Genomic DNA, 27,195 nt, shown 5'->3' with positions numbered 1-27,195 from the left:
TCGGAGTTTTGTTGTCTAGGGACCTGTGGGGACTTCAATTTTGAATGTAAACAGTTGTCTTTGTGGCTTCTCCCCATAGAAACTTAGGTAGATCCTGATCGTGTAACATTGCTTTTACACTTTCTTCAATGGATCTATTCTTCCATTCTGCAACTCCATTTTGCTTGGGATTATATGGGACTATTAGCTCCCTCTTAATCCCAGACTCCTTACAGAATGCTATAATCTCTTTGGATGTATATTCTCCTCCATTATCAGATCTTAGTATCTTGATTCTTCTTTCTGTAAGGTTCTCCACCTCAACTTTGAATTCTTGAAATTTTTAAACACTTTGTTCTTGGTTTTCATTAAGTAAACCCAAGTCTTTCTTGAATGGTCATCTATAAATGTGGCATAATATAGATGACCTCCAAGTGATTTAGGAGTCATAGGGCCACATACATCGGACAAATGAGATCCAAGATTTCTTTTGATCGTGAAGCACTGCTTCTAAATGGTCTCTTGGTATTCTTACCCAATGCACATCCCTTACATACTCCTTCATGATCTTCCTTCAGTTCAAGTATTCCATCTACTATGGAACTTAGAGTTGGAAAGATCTTGAAATGTAAATGACCAAATCTTCTATGCTAGAGTTCACACGAGCTAATTTCAATGTGAACTAGGTCTTGGGCCACAAGAGATATTAGTCTATAGAGTCTTCCTTCTCGAAAGCCAATGACTTTAGCTTGTTTTATACTTGAGTCTTTATTGCATATAGTAACCCTTCCATCAATTAAAGCTACTCTATCACCCTTATCTTTTAAGCTTGAAATGGAAAGTAAGTTCTTATGCAAACTTGGAACAAATAGAATGTTGTTGAGGTGGATGTTGCTTCCATTCTCCAACTTTATAGATGTCGATCCAATACCCTTTACGAGATAGCTCTTGTTATCTCCAAGTTCCACTGAATAGGTGGATTTTCCTTTTGATAAGGTCTTCAATTGTTTGGAATGGCCAGTCATGTGTCTTGATGCACCACTATCAATTACCCAAATGTCTTCATCTTGGAATGTGCCAAAGAGAGCCGAGAAGAGACCTTCATCTTTTTCCTTGATTGATACCTTCCTTGAAGAAAATAAGAGACTCCATGCTTTCTTGATACCTTCCTTGAGATGGCTTGCTATCTTGGAACACTTCTTGATGAACTTCTTCACTGTAGAGGAGATCTTCATGATGCCCTTTGCCAACCTTAGCTTTGAAACCATGTTGAGAATTCAATAGGGCAATCAATATGTTAATTCTCTTTAACTTGATAATTGCTTGTGTTACCTTTTACCTTATTAGCTTTGATCCTTATTATTATAATGTGAGATACATCAAACAACTATCAAAACAATAAGAACAGTGACACAATATATAGGCTGCAAGCCAAGGCCAAAACCCCTCCTCTTGAGGGTAAACCCCTTAAATCTCTTCTCTTCTTATAGATCCTTCAATTGACAAATACCAAGACCTCATGACTCAGACAAATACCCTCCAAGATCAAGATCAACTCGACCTCTTGCTGTAGGAACTTCGACCTCCTACTGCAGATCCAAAATTTTGTCTCCCGATAATTGTTGTTGCTCCTCTAGAAGACTTCGATCTTTTTCGTATGGCCTCTTCTTCCTTCGCTTGCCTTTCCTTGAGACTTGGGGCTAGAGAGACACCCTAAGTAGCCTTCGCTTGACTTCTTTTCTCTCTCTCTTCCAAGATCAAACCAAAGACAACCCTTGCGCAGAAACCCTAGCTTTGGCTTGCACGTGGGAGAGAGAACTAGCCCAAGCACTTCGACTTCCTTTGACCTCTTCTTCGTCCTTGTTCTTCGACCTCTTCTTGTCCTCTTTTTCGCATGTTCCTCTCTTTATATAGGCTTCTTCAAGGGTAGACATGGCCCTTCATTTAGGCCAACTTGGCAACTTCTAGGCCGACTTGATCTTGGAGGGAATTTCGACACTTTAAAGACAGAAATATTTTTCTTTACAAGATACAATGTGCCCATTAGGGTCTTCAATATATGACAATGACTCTTAGACCTAGGACAAACCCTAGAAGCACTCAATGGGTGCTTCAACTACAAAATAAAAAAACTTGAGCATGAAACCCATTCTCCAATAATAATAATTTCTTTTCATTTTATAATTTACAAGAATACATTTCATACTTATGAAGACCGAACCTAGTTACACATTTTTCAACACCTCTTTGACCAGTTCCAAGAGAATTAATGAATAACCTCAAGAGAGTATCTTCATGAACCACATTGACCTCTTAAGCATAATTGAATTTTACAACAGTATCCAAAGTTGAAGAAGAATCACCATCAAATATTGGAACATTTGTTATACAATTTATGACATAACGATTAGGATATCCAAAAATATCCTTAACATACAAAGTAGTGCACATTTCATGCAAATCGCAAGGTGCTATTTTCTTGAATCTTGCATGACAATTAACTGTGGAGTCGTCGGGGCAAAATAAAAATGGCTTTGGGAGATGCTTGCTTCACCCTACAAGCATTGAAACATTTTAAACTCAATGAAGAACTAGGTCTTCATCCTTCCAATGGAATTGCCAAATGAGTAGATTTATCCTTATCTATGGGGTAAGCTCAATCAACGAAATGAAGCCAAGACTTCAAATTATGAGGACATTGGCTCAACTCCTCCCGAGCAACAGTGCCAGAAATTAGTTGCCTCAAAAACTACCAGGCCTTGTGGTATACCTCACAAGGCAAGGGCTAGACCTTAATGCAACAATGAGATGGACTACCACTGTCACCTCAACAATCCACCTCCTGCTTTTTAGTGAAATTTCAACACACCAAGGAGGCTTCCCAGTCTTCACCTAAAGGATATTCTAAGTTAATTGGCTCAAGGTGATATGTATGAAAGGCTAAGCAAGGTACTTCTTGAATGGATGAAGGCACAATTTTTTATGTAAAGGAACAGCGTACCATAAGCAAAGCCTTTAAGAGGATACTTGATACATAGGGTTTCAAGGTGTAGCTCAATAAAGTAGCAACTACACATGCAAGCACAAAGAAAAGGTTTGTTTAATGATGAAATCAACTAAAAGGAGATGCAAAATTTTCAAGATAATCACTAAGTTGAAAGTCTCAAATAGGATTAGGGTTTTGTAGTGCAGAAATTTCCTAGGGTGGATGACATCAACCCTATTAGGGCAATTTCACCATGTGAAAAGTTAGATTGAGTTTAGAGGATCAATCAAGGTGAGATCAAGCCACCAAGTTGTCAATGTCCTCTTTCAAGGGGCCCTATTTGAATTTGGCCCTATGCCCTAACCCTAGCAACTTGCCTTCAAGGGCTTAGGAAAATGAAAAGAAAAAAAAGGATAAATGATTTTATACATTTTAACCAACAAGGATCCTAGTGCCTCTCACTACTGTTAATTTTAGCGCTAGCTTGTTCTCTGTTGTAGATAATTGCATTTTTAAAAAATTTCAACAATATTCACCCCATATCAACATTAGCCACTATATAGAGAGAACAATAACATCAACAATGCAGAAAATAAGGAACAATAGAAGAAAAGCATACATCATAAAGACACTAGGGTTTTGGTTGGATATGAGGGAACAACCGCACAAGGGGGAAAACCCATAAATCACTTCTTCTTCTATTAGATATTCATCAATTTTCAATTGAGATACAATCCAATAGTACAATGAGACACAAGTCTTTCAATAATAATCATATTAGGCCTCCTAGGGCCAACCCTGGATAATGCCAAATCCTCATGAGATGGCAGCAGACAAGTATGATCAAAGGCCCTCCACAAAACCTCTCTAATGAAACCCATAAGGTTGTCTCCATATCACTTGTCACAAGTAGCAGATATCCTTGTTTCACATAGCATATATGTAAACGCCATAGGAGCACAAGTCATTGTTGTATATTTTGGACATATCAATCAAGGTCATTGCCATCCATCATAGCCATTCACCACTATCATAGGCACAAATATCACTGAACAAGGATCATTGTCATAGTCACACGCATCACTTAACAAGGATCACTGTCACACATCACTTAACAAGGATCACTATCACACATCATTGAACAAGGATCACTATCACACACCACTGAACTAGAATCTTTGCCATAAGATCACTTCCACACATCTATGTCATAAATATACTACCATATATTACTAATATAAAGAACAAGAGCTACTATCCAAACATCACAGTCATATGTCACTAAAGATATCACTGCCATTCATCATTGAAGATATCACTAGTGTCACTGCTATACTTCAATACCATAAGGATATTGTCATATGGTCATTGATCTCTTTCATTCAAAAGGGGTTATATTAAGGGCTCTTCTAACCAACCCTTGTACACTAGTTGTCATACAACCTCAGTCCAAACTGGACCTTATCAACCTAGAAAGAACATCAAACATGGAAGAGCAATCAACATACCTTAGGACATCATGATTCTGCCTTTAAAGACACTTAGGCTTGTGCACTATATTCTAAGATTTTTGGCCCTGGTTAGTATTGAGAAATCTAAGGGCTTGATAGGTTAATGATTTATCTATCTTGATAACTGCTTGTGAAGTAAATTTATCCTTTAGATATATTCAAACAAGATCTTTTATACGTTAGTGATTATCAACTTCATCAACCAGCTACCATGCATGATAAAAAAAAGAACAAAGACACAAGATATATGCAGCAGCCAGGGCAAAAACCTCTCCAAACCTAAGAGGAAAAACCCACGGTACTTCTTCTTATAGTATCTTCACTTGACAAAATTTCCAATATCAAGATAAGACCCTTCTGACCAATGTGACTCCAAGATCAAGGCTATATCATTCTGCTACTACAATTCTTTAACCTGTCCCATGGATCAGATCTGCTACCATGAATGGATGAGTTGGCTTCCTCCTTCCTTCCTCTTCTTCCTTCAAGCTTCCCTTGCTCAAGATAGTCCACTAGCCTAGTGGATCTCCTCAACGCTGCCTTGAGACAATGTGATCTGCTTCCTTGAATGGACTGCACAGAAATCCTAGTTGCAGATCTGAAGATGACACTTTCCTTCCACGTGTGAATGAGCCTTTTTGCTCTTTAAGGTCTTCTTCTTCCTCGCTATGCTTGTAGCTTTCTTCTAGCCCAATGATCGAGCTCTTTAGGCCTAGAACCAGCCCTTATCAACAAGATACCCTAGGACTATAATGCAGCCCTAACCCAGATCTGCTCCTTCGTATGTGTGAGGGGTTTAGGGCTCTTCTAGCCCTCCTAAACCCTCGCTTCAATGGTCACCCTTCTTCGCATGGATCTGCCTTTCAAATGAACCCAAGACCGAGTATTTTCCTTGATGATGAGGGCAGATGGAGTGATGCCCTAACCTCGCACGTGTGACAAACCTTCCTACGGTTATGGATAGACTTCTTTGCGGCTCCCTTCTTCTCCTTTACCTCGCACTCAAGAACAGTCTCCTTCGCATAAATTGTAGACCGAATGATCTTGTGTGAGTGTGTCTGAATAGATGAGGAGAGGCCTTTATTTATAGTGTTTGAGGGTTGTCTGTTAGGCCGACATAACATGCCTCTAAGCCGACGTGAATGTGATATGAAGCCGACATGAACACTCAAATATAAATATATATTTATGCCGAAAATACATTGCTTCTTCCATATTCGTTTGGAGGGGTTAATTGCTAGTCTTTTGATCTTGACCACAGTTGCGGGGGAGCGCCCCACCCCCCCTCTTCGAACTCGCTCCCAATCCGCACTCCGGGCGGGAGCGGGTCGGGAGCGCTCTCCCAATAAAAAAATTTGCGCTCCCTACCAAAACAGGGAGCGACTTCGGGAGCGTCACTCCCGTCGCTCCCGGAGCAAAAATTAAAGCCTAGGAACAATCAGGGAGCGATCGCTCCCAGGCTTTTAATTTTCACTCCGAGAGTGACGCAAGCACCGCCAAAAGCGAAAAAGGCGAAAAAAAAAATGTGGACGCCAAAAAAAAAAATAATTTTAATTTTTTTTTGTTTTATAAGGGCTTGGGGGGCATTTTTTATTTCATTGTGACTTGAATGAGTTGAGGAGAGCCAAGGAGATTGTGCAAAGGAGCGAGGAGCGAGCGCCGAGGAGCGAGGAGCGAGCGCTGAGGAGCAAGGAGCAAGCCTGCAAGGAGGTTAGTAACTTATTAATTTAGTAGTTTAGGCTTTAGTTACTTAGTAATTTAGTAATTTAGTTTAGTTTAGTTAGTAATTTAGTAAATGTATAACTTATTTAGTAAATGAATCATGAATCTAAATAAATTAAATTAATAAATAGTAAAACTAAATACTAAATAGTAAAACTAAATACATTTTTAATTTTCTCAAGACTCATTCCCATTCCCATTAAATTTTGCAGATTCAAAAGCCTACAAATATCAAACATCATGGACCTGGTTATATTTCTTGGCATTTTCTTCTTCTTGGTCCCTTTTCTGGTTATTATGGTGCTGGAGAGTAGGAAACGGAGGGGCCAAAATGAAGAGGGGGATGAAGAAGCTAGAGAAAGTGGATTTGATGAAAACCCCAGTGAGGAGGAGTTGGAGGAGGGTGAACATGACTCAAAAAACTAAACAAGACCAAACCCCATTGTGGAAATATGTTAACAGGCCTGAAGCAGGGAAAGGGGGTGGAACCACTAAATTTCATTGCCCCATTGCAACAATAATTACACAGGTTCATACACCCGTGCCAGAAAACACATCTGTCAGAAAAGGCCATGGGATGGAGATAAACAAATAGGAATCAAAACTTGTGCAGCTGTGTCAGTAGCAGATAGAGCCAAATACATAAGGAAAGAGGAGGAAGCCCAATACAAATCTAAAAAATCAAGGGATTTCTTTGAACCAAGCTCACAATCACAAGCACAAAGAACTCCTTCAGCATCCTCCCAAGGCAGTGGATATGGAGGCACAGGGTCACCAACTTTAAGGCGTAGAACCATATCAGATTTCCTTGATGAGGGGTGTAGGAATGATGTGGATTCAAAAGTTTACAGGTTTCTCTATGCATGTGGGATACCATTCAATGTTCTTCGCTCACCTTATTGGCACGAAACGGTTTCTGCCATAAATGATTGCCCTAAAGGATACCAGAGCCCTAGGTATGACAAGGCAAGAACCATTGGACTTGATCATGAAAAAGCAAAAATATCACATTCCTTGAATAGAATGACAAGTTCTTGGACTGACCATGGGGTGTCCATTGTATTTGATGGATGGACAAATGTAAAAGGCAAGCCATTGATAAGTGTTCTTGCTATAGTGGTGCCATCTTTCTAAATGCATATGATTACTCAGAGAAGTTCAAGATCACCATCAACATTGTAGAAGCATTACTTGAAACAATTGACCGTATTGGGCCATACAATGTCATCCAAGTCATCACTGATAATGCTCCTAATTGTAAGGCAGCGGGAGCAATTATTGAGGATAAATACCCCAACATATTTTGGTCTGGGTGTTTGGTTCACACATTGAACCTTTTGATGCATGATGTTGTTAAGAACAAAAATGAACAATACAAATGGATTGGTGATTTGTACAAGAAAGGCAAACAAATGATAAAATTTATTACAAATCATAGCAATACCCATGGCCTTTTCCGCAGTCACTCAAGATTGGAGTTGTTGAAGATTGCGAAGACTAGATTTGGTAGCTATTACCTCACCTTTAGGCGCCTTTTGAAGGTAAGAGAGTCATTGGCTAGCATGGTATCAAGTCCACACTGGCAGGTATTAAAGGAAAGGGCTACAAATGCAGCTGACAGGCGAGGTTTTGAACTGGTGGAGGAGGCTGCTCTTGATGGTATGTTTTGGTCAAGTGTGAGGCAAGTATTGGATTTCACCAAGCCCATTTATCACATGATTCGGTTTGCAGATACAGATAAACTAGTGATTGGCAAGGTGTATGAGCAGATGGATACCATGTTGGGGCAAATAAAAGATATTGTTCATAACAAAGATCCCGACTTGTACAAATTGATTCACGATTGTGTGTGTGTACAATGGAATAAACTTAATATTCCACTACATTGCTTGGTGTATATCCTTACACAAAAATACTACTCTACATCTTGGTTGGGCCAACCTACACAAGGGGGTGGGATTAGGACCAAACCCCATTTAGATGCAGAGGTAACTAGAGGATATTTGGATGCATTAGAAAAGTTGATACTTGACAGGGAGGAATGTGCAGCTGTGTGCCTTGAAATAGGCAGATACTTCAGTGGCACTGGTTTGTTTGGTACCTTCCATGCAATGGAAGACAGAGACAAATTTGATTCTCTCACATGGTGGGAAACATATGGCAGCCAGGGACTTTTGCCAAAATTGGCAAAAAAAGTTCTATCACAGGTTGTAAATACTTCTTCTGCAGAGAGGTGTTGGAGCACCTACAGCTTCATACATAATGTGAAAAGAAACAGACTCAATGAAAACCGGGCAGAAAGCTTGGTTTATGTGCACTACAACTTGAGGTTGTTGAGTCATTACTGTGATCGGGCTTATGAGGATCCCACATATAAAATTTGGGACAACCACCCAGAGGATGACAATTTGGAGGATGGCACTATACATCTTGAAGAACTGGAAGAGGAACTTATAAGGGATGAAGATGAAGCAGCTGCAGCAGCCATGCCACCTCCACCATCCAGTAGCAGTGCTTGAGTTCCGAGTCTTGTTCCTTTGTTGTCGCCACCTCCATCTACACCCTCACGTGGAGGGCATGTGCCTTCTAGTTCTGGTCGTCAGTCTGTGCGGGAGACTCCTAGAAGACCACCACGACCTGCTCATACAGGAGACTCTCGTGGCAAGGGCCACATGTAGATTTACAATTTACTTGTCTTTTCTAGTTTCTATTAGTTTTCATAACTGTTGAGTCTTGAGTCCTTAACTCTTGACTCTTGACTCTTTCATATCATAATGATATTTTTTGTAAACAATATATGACTGTGACAATGAAAGTTTGAAGTTTGAAGTTGGCAATTATAACTCATTGGTAATGATTGTGAATTATGAATATGATGCTTCGTGAAAGACTAAAGTTGTTTCATTTCATTTCATTATTCATAATTCATTTTATAACATTTCATTTCATGTTAACAGTTAGAACTTAGAAATACCTAAGATATTATTTCTTGTAATGGTTAAACTTAGCTTACAAGTACAACTTTGGTGATCAATGATGATAAATGTTATATATTGAATTTTCAATTTTGAAAGCTTGAAGTTGAAACTTTAAGATTGAATTTGATGAATCATGATTCACGAGACTCAATATTTTTCAGTTGTAACATGTATGTTACTAACTTGTGGACATGGTTGATGAAGATTATAACTTCTAGAATCTAGATGATTGATGTGATATGGTTCAATGATCAATCTATGGCTTTTTTATGTTTTTTATATCTAATTCATCATTCTACATGTTTTTGTTGACATATATGTATCAAAATTTTAAAAATATAAAAAATATATATATTTTTAAAAAATCGCTCTGGGATTCGCTCCCAAACCGGGAGCTTCTGAAAATGTCGCTCCCACTCTTGTTTTCGCTCCCACTCCCCGCTTTCACTCCCGCTCCCAAGTAACACTGATCTTGACTTGTTGCCAAAATGAACTCTATCCGCCTTGTTCTTTCCCTTGCTGCCTCTTTCAAATGGGAAGTCCATCAGATGGATGTTAAATCTGCCTTCTTGCATGGGGACTTGCATGAAGAAATCTATATGGAACAACCTCCTGGCTTTATACAAACAGACTCCAGCCTTGTATGTCAGCTTAAGAAATCCCTTTATGGTCTCAAGCAAGCCCCTCGGGCTTGGTATGCCAAAATGGATAGCTTTCTTTTAGAAACTGGCTTTTCTAGGTGTCATTCTGACAATACTGTCTACACCAAGAAAGTGGGTAAATCTCTTATCATTCTTGTTCTTTATGTTGATGATCTTATCCTTACTGGTAGTGATCCCAACCTTATAAACCATGTGAAGTCTAGCCTTAAAAAGCAGTTTGAAATGACAGACTTAGGACACTTGCATTATTTTCTTGGTCTTCAAGTCTTGCAATCCAAGGAAGGTATTTCCCTTTCCCAGTCCAAGTATGTCTGTGATCTTCTACGCCACTTTCACATGGAACACTGTAAGCCAACCCCTTCTCCCTTTCAGTCTGGAGCCAAACTTTCAGTCACTTGTACTTCCCTTGAAGTTGATGCTACCTTATACCGTCAGCTTGTAGGAAAACTTTTGTATCTGACCCATACCCGTCCTGACCTTTCCTTTGTTGTTGGCCTTATTGCTCGGTTTATGCAAAACCCACATGAAAGTCATTGGAAAGCAACTAAAAGAATACTTCATTATGTTCGAGGTACAATTCAGTTTGGGATTCATTACAGTGCAGAAGCATCTCCTCTATTGGTTGGTTTCACTGATTCCGATTGGGTTGGTGACCCTGATGATCGAAAGTCTACTGTTGGTTATGTCTTCAGTCTTGGTTCTGGACCTATTACATGGACTAGCAAGAAACAAAGCGCCATTTTTCTTTCTTCAGCAGAAGCAAAGTATCGTGGCGTCGTAGAAGCTAGTAAGGAAGCCCTGTGGCTTCGTCAAATCCTGTCAGAGTTTGGCTTTCAGCAGCAGCATCCGACTACACTTTGGTGTGATAATCAAAGTGCCATTCAACTATGTAAAGATCCAGTCCAACATCAATGCAACAAACACATTGAACTACACATGCACTTCATCAGAAAGCACATTCATGACCATGTTCTTGAAGTGCAATATTGTTCAACTGATGATCAAGTTGCAGACATCTTTACAAAGCTCTCACAGAGGCGAAGTTTACTAAACTTCGATTTATGGTTGGATTTCAGGAAGTTGTCACTAAGGGGGGATAGGCTCTAATGCCTCCTTTCTTCTCCTATTGTGTCATATTTGTACATCCTCCAATCCTATCCCAAGTTGTTCTTACGGGGGGATGTTAGGATATTCCGACACATAGGAAATAGTTAAGTATAACTTGGTCTAGTGTAGAGTTAGGTAAAGTGTGTTTCTTTAATATGTACTTTTGTAACTTACAATCCGACGATCACGATATGTTCTAGACATGAAGTGATCCGATGGTTCATTCTCTCCTCGGTATTACCGACACTTGATCCGTGGCTTAACACCCGATTGGTCCATGATCTCTATTTAAAGAGCATGGAGGGTCATTTGTAAGGTGACCGTTCATGAGAGAAGCTTATGTAAATTTCTTTCTTTTACATTAATAAATTGCCTGAAGTGGCCGTGTTGGCTCCGGTCGTGGAGTGTTTCCCTCTTTGAGGGTTTTAACCACGTCAAGAATACTGGTGTATTGATCTGTTTGTGAATAGTGTCCCTTGGTGTTCTATCTAAGGAACTTACCATGTAGATTTCTACATGACTTGGAAGGAGTCTTGCACTATGATTCTGCCCTTGATCTTGGAGTCATACATTGTACATCTTCAAGTGTAAACATTTACATCAATGACACAAACCTCTCACCTAACCTAGAGCTCATAATAAGAGCTACTTAATCAAATACATTTTTGAGCATGAAACCCATGACTCAAATTCACAAAAATATTTTGCTAGATATAATTTACATCATTCATATTGGAATGTGTCATTATGAAGACCGAACCTAGTTACACTTTCTTCAATAGTTAGGGCTTCCAGTAGCAGTTGCAACAGCCCTAGTTTGGGCCTCAAATCTCCACAAAAATACTAGGCTATCCTTGATACAAATTTGTCCTTGCATCAATAATCTTTTAGGCCTTACGACCCTCCCAAAACAGGGTGTAACATTGCAGCATATACACAGAAACAACCACAGATATGTATCAACATAACTCGATCTAAATTACCCTAGGAGTAGCCCTATAGCAGACCCTTTTTAGGCACAGAAATTATGGCTCGGCCCTCTCCAATACTCCAGCAGAAAGTGGCCTACAAATCCACCTCAAAACAGAGAATTATCCATAGAACCATGCCCTAGCGAATTCGTCCAACAGCTCCTACTGAACCTGATCCAGAACACAAGAAACAAGATAAAGAAACTTGTCCTCTTCTCCTCTCTAGATCGACTCCTTTAGTCCTGCAATACCTCAGATAATTGCCCTTAGATGTACGAGTTCCATGCTTGAAATAAGTCACAAGGAGATCCAATATATAGGCATTTGATTGGGTGAAGGGATGCCTCTCTTAGAGGGGCCAACCTGAACTTATGCCAACATGACCTTTTAATTTAGTGAGGTCGACTTGATGAGAAATCCAATTATGATTTAATCTTTTGTTGCTTGGAGGAGAGGCCAACATGAAGACATGATTTGACAGCCCAAGTAAATTATGCTACATCAATTAATAATAAGAGTGCCAAAATAATAATTTTCCTTTATCCAAATCAAACTCTCTTTTTGGGGTAAGATGGTTTCTCCTTGGGGTAGCTAGGATTTTCTTTGGGGCAGTTGGATTTCTCCTAGGGAAATTCATCCCTAAGCTACCCCAAATTTCAACACCTACTTGGGCGATGGAATCTTTAAGGCTAAGTTTAAGAGATATCGAATCTATGCATGGAGTAAGGAGGAAAACCCTTGTTTTCACATGCAAACCGTAACTCTCTTTTTATGAGGGGAGAAATTAATTAGAAGAAAGCTCTCTAAGAGTTATTTCGTGAGACCTAGGTGATTTTAGCAGGCATTGAGGGATGCTCAGAAACATATGGAGGCTCCTCAGTGCACATTCAAGGAGAGCAAGTGTCCAAACAAGTTTCCAAACTATATGGCAGTGATGAGTAGGGTCCTTGAAGAGGTAAAAAACCAGGAGGTTTGGAGGAAATCCATAGTAAAGGATTATGCATGGGACATTGGGTCGGGACCAAAGGGGAAGCCAATTCTAGGTGGTTCTTCCAAAAGTACCTTCTTCGCAAAGAGGGAGTGTTGATGTTTGTAGCTTGGGCAGGCACTTTTGCACAAGCCTAAGTGTCTAGGTGTACAAAAGTCTTAACCTTAGCAATTTCTTTAGTTATTAAAGTAATTCCTTTTTACAAGATAAAGTGAGTTAATCTAATGAATGAAAAGGTTATTTGCGTCACTGAATTAGATGAATCTCAACTGATGATCTCAAGTGTTGTTGAGATATAATCTCAATCATCAATCACTTTGGAGATTAGAGTTGTGGAAATGGTCAATAACTCAAACTTATAAAAGGAAGGCTAGGCTAAGGTTGACGACACACAAAACTTTCTTGAGCACAAAAGATAGTGAGAATAAGATCTCAATGATTGGGTGGACAAGGGCTCCCATTCAAGTGTCCAGGGTTCAAGGAAGGTGCAAGGGGCAACAATTGAGATCCAAATCAGCCAGCAAAATCAATAGACAAATTTGGGATTTCATCAGTTGGATTACTTCTAGGTTCTTGTTGTTGTACTTTCCTACGTGGGCCATGTTACCCACCACCTGTGGGTGATATCCATAGGAGAAAAATTTTCTCCTAGATGGTCATCATTCGGCAGCCAGCAACCACCAGATAGCTCGATGTGCCACCATCTCCACCACCTGAGCCAGCCATTTTGCTCCCTCGCCCATCTGTTATGATCGTATGTTTCAAGGCGGTCCTTCCAAGCTCGAAGATAAGGCTTTCATGATGTAGTTGGGTATTTTTGTTTACTTATCATGGACACTTTTGGGCATGGATTAGTGGGGGATTCGATGGAAAGAATGGGCTTGGTTTGTTCTCTTGTCTTCGTTGTCCAACTTAGTGGTTAATCTTTTATCTTAGTCCCGTGGGATCTCCTTTATTGGCTACTAGCTTTAGGAGTGTCACTACATGGGAAACCCTGAATTTGGTTGTGTCGTCCTAATTCTTGACACCATATACATCATTCCCCTTCACTCATTATAACCCCTCTCACATATTTCCCATCCGAGTCCACATTTTTCGATTAGATCCACGAGTTAGCTTCCCCCTCCCCTTGTCCACACTTTGGGTCAAGCTTAGAACAATCCCCCGGAGGTTGATGCAGCTAAAAAGAAAGTAAAAAGCATAATTTGGCCACTATGAACAGGAAATGTACCACAAAATACAAAAGATGGTCAAGAAATACAAATTTAGCATGTGGGCAAAAGCCAACATGAGCTCTAGCCCTTATCATTCTGGCCTTCACCCTGGTTCCTAGGGCCCCTATACATCACTAAGGAACCCATGATTGTCCCAACCCCTGGTGGGCGATGAATTGCCCAACCTTAAGGGGGTATTCACTGCTACATCATTCACATCATGCTCTCATCCCCTGGAGCCCGAAGCAGTTATATAAGAAAAATCAATAAAAGGCAAAAGGCATATGAAGAAGGGTGGAAAAACAAAGGCCAGGGGTAACTCATGTACTACGATTGCTCCCTCCTACATCTACATACCCAAGTGTGGGCTTCCCTTAGCATAGCTACCCTTGTACTATGGCATGTGGCTTGGAGCCTTCCCTTGATGCCCCACTTTGTTCCATCATTTATTCACATGACACCTGCCAGTTGCAGGGCGTACCATGGACCTATCACTCCCTTTAAGGTTGAAACCACCTAATAAGGTCATTGATTAACCTCCTTCTTGAACTTGGAGACACTTGCACGTTCTAAAGCCAATTATGGAAGGGCATGTCACTTTGAAGTGTCCACTTGGTTCCACTAATGATTTGTTGTACTGCAAGGTGAAGAGACGCATTGGATCTTATACAGGATTGCAAGTGGGTCTTCATCTTGTGCTTGGTCTCCCTATATGGGGTCCAAGCCCTCCAGAGGGTCATATTGGCATTTGTAGGGTGAGCGTTGAGAGCCATGGGCCTCCACTATAGCAGAGAGCAGATTGCCACATCATGGGATCCATCAGTACCATCCATTGCTCGCTCATGTTCCACTTATTTGATGATGATGATGCACCTGGACCACCTTGCCCAACTAGCTACACTCTTGCACCACACACTTGGCAGTTGATCCAGGGCCTAGATGAGGATGTGTCTCACCATGGGAGACAAAGGGAGGGCTTGCATCATTCTTCCAACCCTTACAGATGGGATACAGGCTTGTTTGATTCATTTGGACTCTAGAGACCCATAAGGATGTTCTGTTCCCCCACAACTACTTGGGAGCACCACAGGTCATTTGCTTCGAGATCAAGGGGCCACCCCCTTTATCACTATATTTGCCTTCTATTCATCTTAGCACATGTTGGACTCCATTAGGCCTTTCAATGGCCCTTTAACCTATTATGGAGCTATCTTGGTTGGCTTGTCACCAAGTAATGTTATTTTGCACAGTATTTTATTAATTGGGGCATCATTAGGCCTAATTAGGCAAATCGAACACTTAGAGTATGATATAAATTGATGAGAGTCTCATTCTCCTCTCATCATCACTTGGATTTGGATGTTTATCTCTTCTTGAGAATTTTGCTACAGCTATTGGAGGACGAATTAGATATCTTTAATGCATTTTGATGTTTGGAAATCTTGTCTTGGTCTTGGAGCTTCAATCTTTTGTCTCTTGATGATTCGATAATTACGTTATACTTGTAAGTGTTTTTTTATGATTTATCTCTTTATTTATGTCAAATGTATAATGTATGAACATTTTCGCTCATGAAGCTGGAGTTGTTGCCCTAATGGAAATGTGAATTTGTCGAATCTTGATTTTGTGAGGGTTTTTCATATGTTTCATGATTGGTATAGCGAATGAATGTGCCTAGGGGTATATGATTTTCATAATTACCTTGATAAGTCATCAATTGCAGCATCAAGAAGTGTAAATTTTCTTATACCCTAGTTGCTATCATTAGGGCCATGTAAAGTTGTTGGGGAACTCCTTGACTGGGTAAAAGAAACCCTAAACATCGAAAACTCATTGATTCCATTCTCCCAATAGGCTAGGCACTGGTCTAGTCCTTGATGATCACCAAAACGAAAATCTTTTTCACCTCCCTTTCTCCTTTTCTAAGCCCTAAACCTAGTGTCTCCTAGGGCATCACACGAAATCAATTGTAGCCATCCAAAATTGATGAAATTTGGTCTAGAACTACGTTGGTGTGTCCTTGAGAGGTCCTCCAATTTTGAAGCCATTCTAATAGTTGAATCTCAAGTTTTTCCAAGCCCTATCTCAAAGACCATTCTCCCTAGGTCTCCTTTGGTTAGTGGCTTCATCAAGGATCTTTGCATTAAAAATTCAAGTCAAATCCTACCTCTTTGGTCCTTTTCTCCTCCCTCACTTGGACAAGACCTTTTGTTTGAAATTTCACCCCAAACACTTGACCTCGTTTGGGTCCACAAGGATTACTTAGAGAACGCTATTCTCCTAGGATTCTTAGGTCTAGAGCATTTCGTATCAAGAAATACTACTCAACCCTAGGTCTAGATCTCCCTCTAGCCCTTCTTGGAGAGACATTCATCGTGTTTCTTAACCAAGTTAACCCCATCAAAAGAGTCTCTCCATTGAATAGGCCATTGAAATCACTACCTCTGCACCATTGATACATTATCCTTAGTGATTTCTCTAATACTGGGACTCCTCCCATGATCCGAATTTAAACAGGAACTTAGCAAATTACGGATATAACCATAAACACAGAGATGCAACAGAAATAACATTTCATGTCATTAATATCAAATACTGAAGTATGCTTACAAACAGAATGGAAATAAGACTAGCTCGGGCGATGGTAGCTTATCTCTGAGAAGAGATGTGGCGGCTACATGCCTCTGAACTATGTTACAATGAGGCTCAAAGGCCTATTTATCATTGAGAAACAATGGAAACCCTAAACATCCAAAAACCTAACCCTAGGAGATGAAGCGCCAAACTATGGGCCCCGTTTGGATAAATTGGTACATCAACTTCCCGGGGTCGTAACTATGGCATACAATCTCTGTTTGACGCGCACAATACCTCGTTAGAAAGATCTATCTGAGGACTACAACTTTCGAGTGGCCAACATAGGTCCATGGCCCATTTTGGCCCCGATTTTGCCGAAAAACATTGTTTAGGGCCTCAATATGGCTCTGGAAGTTCAAGACCCGAAAAAACTGCCAAAAATAGTAAATTGCTCCAATGTTGCCACTAGACCTAGTAATTGCTCTACAGGGACCCCTCCTAGGACCCCTGCTAGATTGAGCAGTAACAGGCCATTTTCCCAATAAAAGAGCCCTTGTAAGTTCTGAATTTAATAAATGTAGGACTGGTTTGAAGGGCAGAAATCTTGTGCGCATGTAACTGTGAGATTTGTGTTTAAAGTTGCTTCCTTTGTTATTATCATTAAAATCCTAACTGTGCTATTATTCAATAGATTTGCATAAAAATTGTTTTTACCGCAAGGAATCTGCTAGGCAACAAATTGCTAGGTCGCTAAGGCTAGAAAATTAACGCATTGCCCCCTACAGCAGATCGTCAATGCAAATATATCAAAACCCTTATCCTCCCATTCACATTCCATGTGATCCGCAATAAATAGCAATATCTGAAATCCAATATTATGCCAGCATTGTGCCTAACAACAAATAAAAGCATTACATAGAATTCTGTAAAGTGACACAAAGGAAAATACTTCTTCAACCTTCTATAGTAAACTATCTGATCTATCATGTAGTTCCATACCTGCTAACAGAAATTAATGCATACATAAAGCTCATTTTCTTTTGAACTACAATTCTTATTTTGCAGACTATCATAGTAAGAACATATTGAAATAAAATGCCACAGAGCCATTTATATATAGGTAATACAAAGAGACGTCACTGGACCACTTAATTCATTATAAAACTTAGAAACTGCAATTGCCACTACCTTGATTACGATACCATTCCCAGAAAAAACAGCTGCTAACATCGGATTAAAAATATTATGGAAAGGATAATTCCAAGGAACAATGGCACCGATAACCCCCAACGGATGAAACTCTACTCTTGCAGATTTGTGGAGCATTGACCTGCCAGAAGACCTGCTAGCCAAAAATAGAATGGAATTAAAAACCAATAGTTATAAAACAAAATAAAATAGAAAAAAAACTGCCTGAGATAATTATAAAAAGGCACACCATATAACAAATTAAGAAACATGGAACTTTAGTCTATCATGGACTTGGATCTCTACCTATTTGCAATGGATTATCTTCCTTTAATACTGCCCTACATCCACACGAAACAATAAAAACTCCAGGGAAATGCCAACTATCTATCCGAACCTTAAGATTTCCAATTAATACAAGACTTTGATCTCAAGTTGATATCTTTCAACAATCATAATTAGACATATAATCATTTTCACAGGAAGCTAACCAAGCAATATGATATCAGTTATGACCCACATAGAACTAATCGTCTACATACCCTGTTCGCCATCCACATGATACCTTAGCAGTTAATGAAGATTACACTCGTTCATGCTCTCCTAAGATTAGCCATTTTGAAATGTCAGACTCATCTAAATCAGAACTTATTTTATATGGGACATTAATACATCAAATTTGAGACTAAATGAGATTTAGGCATCTGCACTGAATCTACGGATCATACTAGTCCCTCTTCCTGCATGGATGTTGCAGGCTAGAATGCATACTGCAAGGATAAGTTGCAGTTTAGGTTATGGCAATCTTGCAATACAGATTTCAGAATGCATAACAAAATGATAAATTGTGGGGTGCCAAGGTGCCGCAAGATTATGATACAGACCCTGAGGATGGTGCAGGGCTAAGATGCAGACACAGTGAAGATGAAACAATTGCTATGGACTGGGAAGAAAGGGAAATTGTATAGTATAATGAATATGACAATATATAATAATAAGGTTAATTTAATTAACAAAGACGCAACCTAGCAATCACAAGACTCATTGTGATTGTACCAATCATATATCAATTATTCAATCATTATCAATTATATATATTTATTATCATATATAGTTTTCACTTATTTGTCCTTACGTTGAATACTCCATAAATGATCTATTATTATTACTATTATTATTGTGTCATGAAAAATACCACTATTTCGCATCCTTTCATAACCTTTCATTTGACTTTTAACCATTTTTCGCTTGTCTGTAACCTTGTATTAAGACCATTTTAATATTTTGTGAGATTAGGCTCCATATTTTCCAATCTATTTATTTTAGTATTTTAAATTAGTCTATGATTAAATATTAGAAAAATAGCATGCTTTCCCTTATCCTTGAAACTTGCAGGTATATTTGGAGATTCCAACAATATTTGTGAGCTTGCAGGTATATTTGGAGATTCCAACAATGCACACTTTTATCGCCTAGCTCCAAATTCGAATCCCCACTTCAAGCATTGAAGATTTGCCATGGATATCAGATCATTAATGAAACATCTTGGATATGGAAAGAATCTTGGAGCGTTGGATCAGATTTCTTATCAAATATCTTGGTAATTTTTGGAGATATTGTTGACTTGCTAATTATTGGCGAGTGCTTATAATCACATGAGAAAATGTGGACCTAGAAGAGATTTGTGGATCTGAATTTATCATTGGATATTTTAGTTTTTGTATTAAATAAGAGTGTCTTCTCCATTTCAAAGGAAATGATTCTTGGAGCATATGTTTAACTTATGATAGAGTGCATAAAACTTCTTGATATTTCTTTTCAAATGGATTGTTATTTTCTAGTTTTATAAATAGTATATTTTGATTTGAGTTTATAGTGTTATTGTTTAAATTGCGACCATGAACTCTTAAGAGAAGAAGCTCACTCCATGAGAACATGGTGGTCTTTCTGTTGCATATGTGGTGCATTTATTTTTCTGCAATGTTATTTGATTTTTATTCTAACTTACCAACAACGGAATGATGATTTATGGAAAGATGGAAACATTAAGATATGCAAAGAGATAACTTGGTGACAGCAAGGTCTTAGCAACATGATTGGTACCCAAGTACGTGATCAACACCAAGAGTGGTTCAAAGTAGATAAATATTACAAATGATCTAATTATGCACATATTGTGTTTGCATTTCACAAGTTTACAAATCCCGAATTTGTTGAAATTTCGGGCAGCGTTGGGATAATTTTCCCAAGAGAAATCTAATTACCCCAAAAGAAGCCCATCTTGCCCCAAGGAAGAATTCAATTTGGTTAAAAGGAAAAAAATTTAAATTATTATTTTGTTATTACTATTTGTTGGCACTCCTCTCATTATTAATTGACGTGACAAATTTGTTTGGGCAAGCAATCATTAAGACATATGGTGAAATATATTTAAATATTATTAAGTGCAAATTAATAAGCCCTTCCTCAAGTCAGCCTCATAAATTACAAATCAGCTTGCCCCAGAGGTCATGTCTCTTCATATATGGAAACCACTATAAATTGGAAACTTACCTCCATCATTTGGCATGCAACTCAGACTTCTTATGTGGTGGATTTTGGGCACCTATGGCATCTCTCTGCGGCCTATTCTCCTTCACTTATCTGGCCTTCTTCTGAGGATTATCTGTGGCCTATTCTTCTTCCCTTATGTGGCTTCCTTCTGAGGTTCAAGTGTGGCCTATTCTCTGTGATAAAAGCGGCCTTCTCTCTATGATAAGGGCAGCCTATTCTCTGTGATAAAGGCAGCCTACTCTCCGTGATAAGGGCGGCCTATTCTCTGTGATAAAGGCGGCCTATTCTCTGTGATAAGTGCAGCCTATCTTTGTGATCAATGCAGCCTTCTTTGCTATGTTTTTCAGGCCGAACTCGGCAGTGTTCAGGGCTGTGTTTGGAGTCAAGTCTGGGCAGTTATTCTGAGCATCGTTTGATGGCTAATTATCTATGACAGGGCTGCTATATGTCTGAGTTATTTCAGATAGGGTCGAGCCCTGATTTGGTAGTTGGTCGAAGGTTTTCTGACCAAGGCTTGAGCAGTAAATCAAGACTGATATGCTTGAAGGGCAGCGCAGGGATAGATAGCTTATTAGAGGAGGTATAGCACTGGATTTGAAGGCTTGATTGGTCAAGAAAGAGACCATCCTGTAGCTCCCACAGGGTGCCCTAACCAGGGCCGAAATTTCTGAGATAAAGTTTGTACAGAGACGATTTCTATGATCAGAAGTTGACATTTTCTAAGGTATGTAATTGTATGAATTGTAAGGTATTCTAAGTACTAGATGGACAGGTTGTGTTCAATAGTGTTGGGCTATTAGAGAGAGACCTAGTTCAGTGTACAGTTAAGCAGAGATATTATTATGTGTGGGCAGCTATCTTCGGTGAAACAATTGTGCTTATGACAGTGAAATATAGCAGTGACGCATGTGCTTATGACGGTGAAGCAAAACAGTGACTCTTGTGATTATATGATACTGATATCTTCAGTCTTATGCATGGCATTTCAATAGTGTTCTTATATATATATATATATATATATATATATATATATATCTTCAGTGGTGTATGGCAGAGTGGTCTCTTGACCTTGATGTATGTCAGTGATCCCTTGACAGTGATATTTGGCCATGATATAACATAGATATATGTCAATTCTTATGACAGTGATATTTGGCCATGATATAACATAGATATATGTCAATTCTTATGACAGTAATATTTGGCAGTGGCATGACATTGTGTATGTCAGTCAAACAGTGATTCTTATGATGATGATGACAGTGATATGATTGTGACAGAGATATATGAGGATCCTGTATGATCCAGGGTTGGCCCTAGGAGGCCCAACGTGATTGACAATGGAAGACTTATATCTCATTATAATTGTACTTTGTATCTCAGCTGATCATTTGATGAATAGAAGAAGAAGAAATTATTTTTGGGTTTTCCCAATTGTGGGGTTTTGCCCTGGTCTCTGACCTAAATCTTGGAATCTCTATTGTGTATGTTTTTCTTCTATTGTTCCTTACTATTCCACTGCATATTAATGTTCTTTGTACCTAATTGCTAATGATGATATGATGTTATGGGGTGAATGTAAAGTGAAAATGTTGAAAAAAAATTAAAAATGCAATTATCTACTGCAGATAACTATGTAGCCCTAAAATTAACAGGATTGATAGTTAAATGTAACACAATTGATCAATATAAATTGCCTGACAATTTTTATTATAATTATTACAAATAGATAGAATATGAAGCAATTGCCAGAATTTGTAACAATATGTTATTGACTGATATTTTATAAAGCCTTGTGCTCTCAAAGCAAAATGTAACAGAATTGAGTAATAACATTGTACCATCCGTAAACAAAACCATCTACACAACAAATGTCTTGTATGCAAGTTGGAATCCTAAAATGGCTCTAAACAAACAAATTGCAAGAAATTTTAAAAATTATGAGACATTGCACTTTGACAATACTACTTGGAGCCATGATTCGAACAATTGTTGCAACCATCCTAAGCATCCAAAAATGTTTGTGGAGTAATACAGGTACTTCTAACATATATGCCACTCAAATTACTCTTAGCAAGATTAATTAGAGCAAAATCAACCTTGTGTGGACCCCCCTACCTAATCCCATTAAGAGGATCCCCTCTTTCTTCCCTGTTGTCCTATTTGCTTGGGGCAACAAATAGCAGGAAGAGACCCATACCACTCCTAATGTGGATCTGAATTTATTATTGGTTATCTTAGTTTTTTTCTCAAACACAAACCCCCATTAAAAAAAAAAATAAAAAAAAATAAAAAAAAATAAATAAATAAAATTCTTCAACTTCCATGAGACCTTTGAGGAGCTCTCTTTCCAAACCCTAGGAAAGACACCACCAAACCAACAAATAGATCAACTCTACGAGTTTCAAGAGCTATACTCTCTCCACACATAGTACTAGTCCAAGTTTACTCAAGCTGGATATATTCCATTCAAAGATTCTTCTCCAAGGCCTTGGATATTAGGAGTAATGGAGCTCCTTGATCTAAAGCTCTTCCCAAGATTACAAAGTCGAGCCCCCTAAACCCTAGGTATTCTCCATATGACATTATCAAACAACAAATCGGCCCATTCACAATAGTTGACAATTAGGTTGAGGAGCCTTCTCCTTGTCCCTCACCTCATTCAGCCTCTACCTCTATATCTTGTACATCTCAACATCCTTTACACTTGTGGTTTTGTTTTTGCACTTATTTTGTATTTACTTTTGTTAAAATGTCAATTCATGGTGAGCAAACCTACAAACAAAAACCCTAGATAGCTAGAAACTTAAAGAACTCTCAAAACTATAGTAGTATGCTACATTTACAAACATATCATTAAATGTAAACTAGAACAGCAAGTGCAATTAGAATTTGCAGCGCTCAAATCACATATGCTTTCTTTAGTGACTATAAAAGAAAAATATACGTAAGCATTACTACAAAATCTCATTGTATTAACTATGGAAAAGAGAAATTTCAAAGCTTAATATAACATACTATAGGAAGACATTACCAAACATGGTTGTGTAGATACCAACCCTCCTCCTTTTGAAGAACTAGCCCTAGAAGCTCCTTGAGAGGAACCCCTAACTTCCCTCCATATTCCCAAACATGATTGTGTAGATAGCAACCCTCCTCCTTTTGAAGAACTAGCTCTAGAAGCTCCTCGAGAGGAACCCCTAATTTCCCTCCATACTTTATTATTGCATTTCCACCCCTCAAACCTCAAAATCCATAGGCTACATAAAGAATCAAAAGATGATCATTTTGATTAACAATTACAACACTCAAAGTTTTATTCATAGGCAAGTGGCTGAAGAAACCCATTGTTACAACCATGCAATGCACAATGTTCAAATTATGATAACCAATGGAGATTTGATGAAATTTGGAGGTAGATGTGACAATGTGAAACTTTAAATGTGGGACTATCGGAGCAAAACTCACATGTTCACTCTCTAAATGGACAATTGTGATGTAGTTCTTAGGGAAGAATGGTAATGTACTTTGGCCCTAGTTACCAGGGACCACAAGGAATTAGACATGGCATTCATTACAGATAGCCATACACAACCTCAAGTGGATTCAATTTGTCTCCACTAAAATTGTGAGCTCACACACCCCAGATAGAGACATATCAAGGAAAAAATTCTTGAGCGTGACTGTGCAAATACCACCCCTCTTCCTCATGAAGAGGCAAACCAAAATCTCCTTGGGAGGAACCTAATTTCCCTCTATTACTTATACAACATTTTTGCCACTCAGACCTTAAAATTGATAGGCTACATAGAGAACTGAAATGTGATTATTTTGACCAATAGTGGCAACACCCATAGATTTATTCATAGACGAGTAAGTGGTTGAAGGAACCCATTGTTATGTCCATAAGGAGCACAATTTTCAAATCGTTGTACCCAATGGAAGTATGATGAAATGTGCAAGGAAATGTGAAAATGTGAAACATGATCGGGGATTATCAACTCAAAACGCATATGTTCTCTATCAAAATGGGTGGTTATGAAGTAGTTCTTCGAGTAGAATGGTTATGCACTTGGAACCAGTTACTACCAAAAGTGGGTAGCCCATAGGAGAAAGTTTTTCTCCTATGATCCAAATGAAAATGACTCCTCTCTATTTATATGAGGGTAACCAAGTCAATTTTCATTAATTTACAAGCAAAAGCCCCACCAAAAGTATGTAACCCATATGAGAAAAAATTTCTCCTATGATCCAAATGAAAACGACTCTCCTCTATTTATATGAGGGTAACCAAGTCACTTTTCATTAATTACAAGAAAAAGCCCTAAAAAGTTTGCTTGAGTGTTCAATTGAGCCTAAAGTCACCAGCCAATCTTAAGATAGCTTCAAAACATCATAAATACGTGAAAAATCCCACATGTGTGAGAAGAAAGGTTGTTCATGATGAAGTCATCCTCTCAAAATAGAACATTTCCATCAAGCAAGTGACAAAGAGTCTTATGCGTGCGCCTCACTCCAACAAATCATAAAAGTGCATGGGAATATCTCCAAATAACTCCTCTTCTACGGTCTACCATGATGCCATCTCCAAGAAGGCTCATGTCACCCTTTCAATTCATGTGGGGATGGCATGGCATGCTCTAAGGAAAGCATTAGCACATGGGCATGATGTACTAGCCCTCCCAAGTCATCTCATTCATAATCGTCCTCATCTTGGCTCTTAAACAAGTTGACACCCATCAAACAAGGTTAAGGCCAGCCTAGGGTTGTATTGGGTCCATCAGGGCACATCATCAAATAAGCCAATGTCTTGGTTTCCTAGTACAATGTTTCAAGTTTCAAAATCCGGGGTGCAGCAAGGGCATACGACCATGTGAAATTTCATCTAAGCTCAACGTCCATCTCACGAGGGCAAGATTGGGGCTACAAGAACGTATCTCCTCTCATTAATGGACAAAACATCCTATGAAAGATGTTGGACAAGTATAAAGTCTTCCATCAAAGGATCTTTGTTGCATGAGTGATGATTCATGAACCACCTGAAACATACCATCAAGATTAAAAGAGATCAACATCATTAAGAACAAAAATATTTGAAGTATCATTGTGAACCATATTCAATGTTAGAGACACAAGAATAGTTCACACAAACCTTGCCTTCCAATGCCCTTCTAGCTCAAAATTTGTAAGCAAGTTACCACACTTGTGTCAAGGATGATTATACCTTCATCCCTATTAGGTGTTTCCAACCCCCAAGGAGAAGGAAATTTCACAATAGACCCATAAATCCACATTTGATGTGGTGATAATGTTGATGGGGTGGGCAAGACTTCAAGGAAGATGGCCCCAGCCATGGCACCAGATAGAAATGATCTAATATCTATGAGTACTATAATGAGAAGTAGGAGCAATCATGGAGGAACGAGTTACCCCTTTACCTGGCCTGCCTTTTACATTAATAATTTATCTTTCTTCATTGCATAGCTTAGGAGACAAAGCTTGCTTTATTCTTTTCCAATACCCCTTAAAGATGTACCAATTTCTTGCCCATCGAGGATGGAACATTCAAGAGTTCCTTTATGATGTCACAAGATATGTTGAGGAATTGGGTGATAGCTAATGAGGGGGGTAGAGCTCATGCTAGGCTTTTGCCCGTAGGCTTACTAGGTCCCAACCATCTATTACATTTTTATTTTCTTTAGCTGTGGCTTCATATGCTTTTATCATTCTTTCAGCCTCATCAACCTCTTCGAGCAAATTATTGGGCCCTAACCCATAGACGAGGATCAAAGGTGCTAGCCCCAATGACAAATGTCAATCAAACCAAATAATTCATGTGGATAGTAAAGGAAACACAGAATGTGGTAAGCACAGATTACCTTGAGTGTGTTACTTTAATCAGTGCCTCCTATTAGTACCCCTCTTGAAGGGCAGACCTCAAGGGAGGTCACACTAGACTAGGGGTGAGGGGTAACCCACCAGGTGAAGCAAGGGAACAAGGGTACAATTAAGAGCATTCAATCTTCCAAATTGGAGTGTGATCCATATTAGCATGCCCCAAAACATTAAATGAAAGCACGTGATCACAAGAATGGTTAACGTACCTTCCAATACATAACACACCTTCCTCCAAGAAGCATGTTAGATGGGAGAGAGCATTGATTGGAGCAAATGGTGGAAAGCTCTAATGTATAGCTATATAAGGGCCATCATAGTATTGTGGTTGGTTAGTTGTCAAATGAGGAGAAAAAATTCCTCCTATGGGTTAACCACTTTTGGTGGGTAACAAACCCCATTAGATCCTCCAACGTATTGGACAAGTAACCTACAAATTAGCTCTTCAAAGTTCACTCCAAGATTTATCTAACCTTTCATGTGTCTTGTTTGAAGAAAGGTGTGGTAATGAATTGTTGAGTTTAGACAAGACTTCTCAAACTTGATGAAGAAGTGCTCATTTGGCTACAACCCAAGGCAATATTCACCACAAGGGAGCATCAACTATGCCAATGTACAATACGAGAAGTGTTGACCAAATGGAAAGAAATGCAGCTTATTACCACAAAATATAGAACCTAGTGTAAAACCTCACTAGGTGACCTAGACAACGAGAAATACACAAGTGCTGCCACTATCACCTTGTTGGAAATACTAAGAGGTTGTTGAATCAACGTTTCACTTACAGATAGTTAATTATTAATTTCAGAGCATTAACATCAAATCAAAACATAAATCATCAACGCATCACAAGAGCAGTACATT

At 38.9% G+C, this 27,195-nt stretch overlaps 1 protein-coding gene across 1 annotated transcript in view; it reads right to left on the bottom strand.

Moving 5' to 3' along the window:
- The window catches only part of ALDH22A1 (aldehyde dehydrogenase 22A1), a 243,611-nt gene that overhangs the window by 126,451 nt on the left and 89,965 nt on the right, over window positions 1-27,195 (bottom strand). The window contains exon 6 of the mRNA XM_089458099.1: window positions 17,884-18,037. Coding sequence (XP_089314225.1) covers window positions 17,884-18,037 — 154 coding nt within the window. The remainder of the gene's footprint in view (window positions 1-17,883; window positions 18,038-27,195) is intronic.

The sequence above is a fragment of the Pinus tabuliformis genome, chromosome 7 (assembly GCF_031772625.1).
Source record: "Pinus tabuliformis cultivar Carrire ecotype Pingquan chromosome 7, CPIR1, whole genome shotgun sequence".
NCBI classification, from domain to species: domain Eukaryota; kingdom Viridiplantae; phylum Streptophyta; class Pinopsida; order Pinales; family Pinaceae; genus Pinus; species Pinus tabuliformis.
The sequence above is the reverse complement of the archived record's forward strand: the minus strand, read 5'-3'. Positions and strand labels throughout refer to the sequence as shown.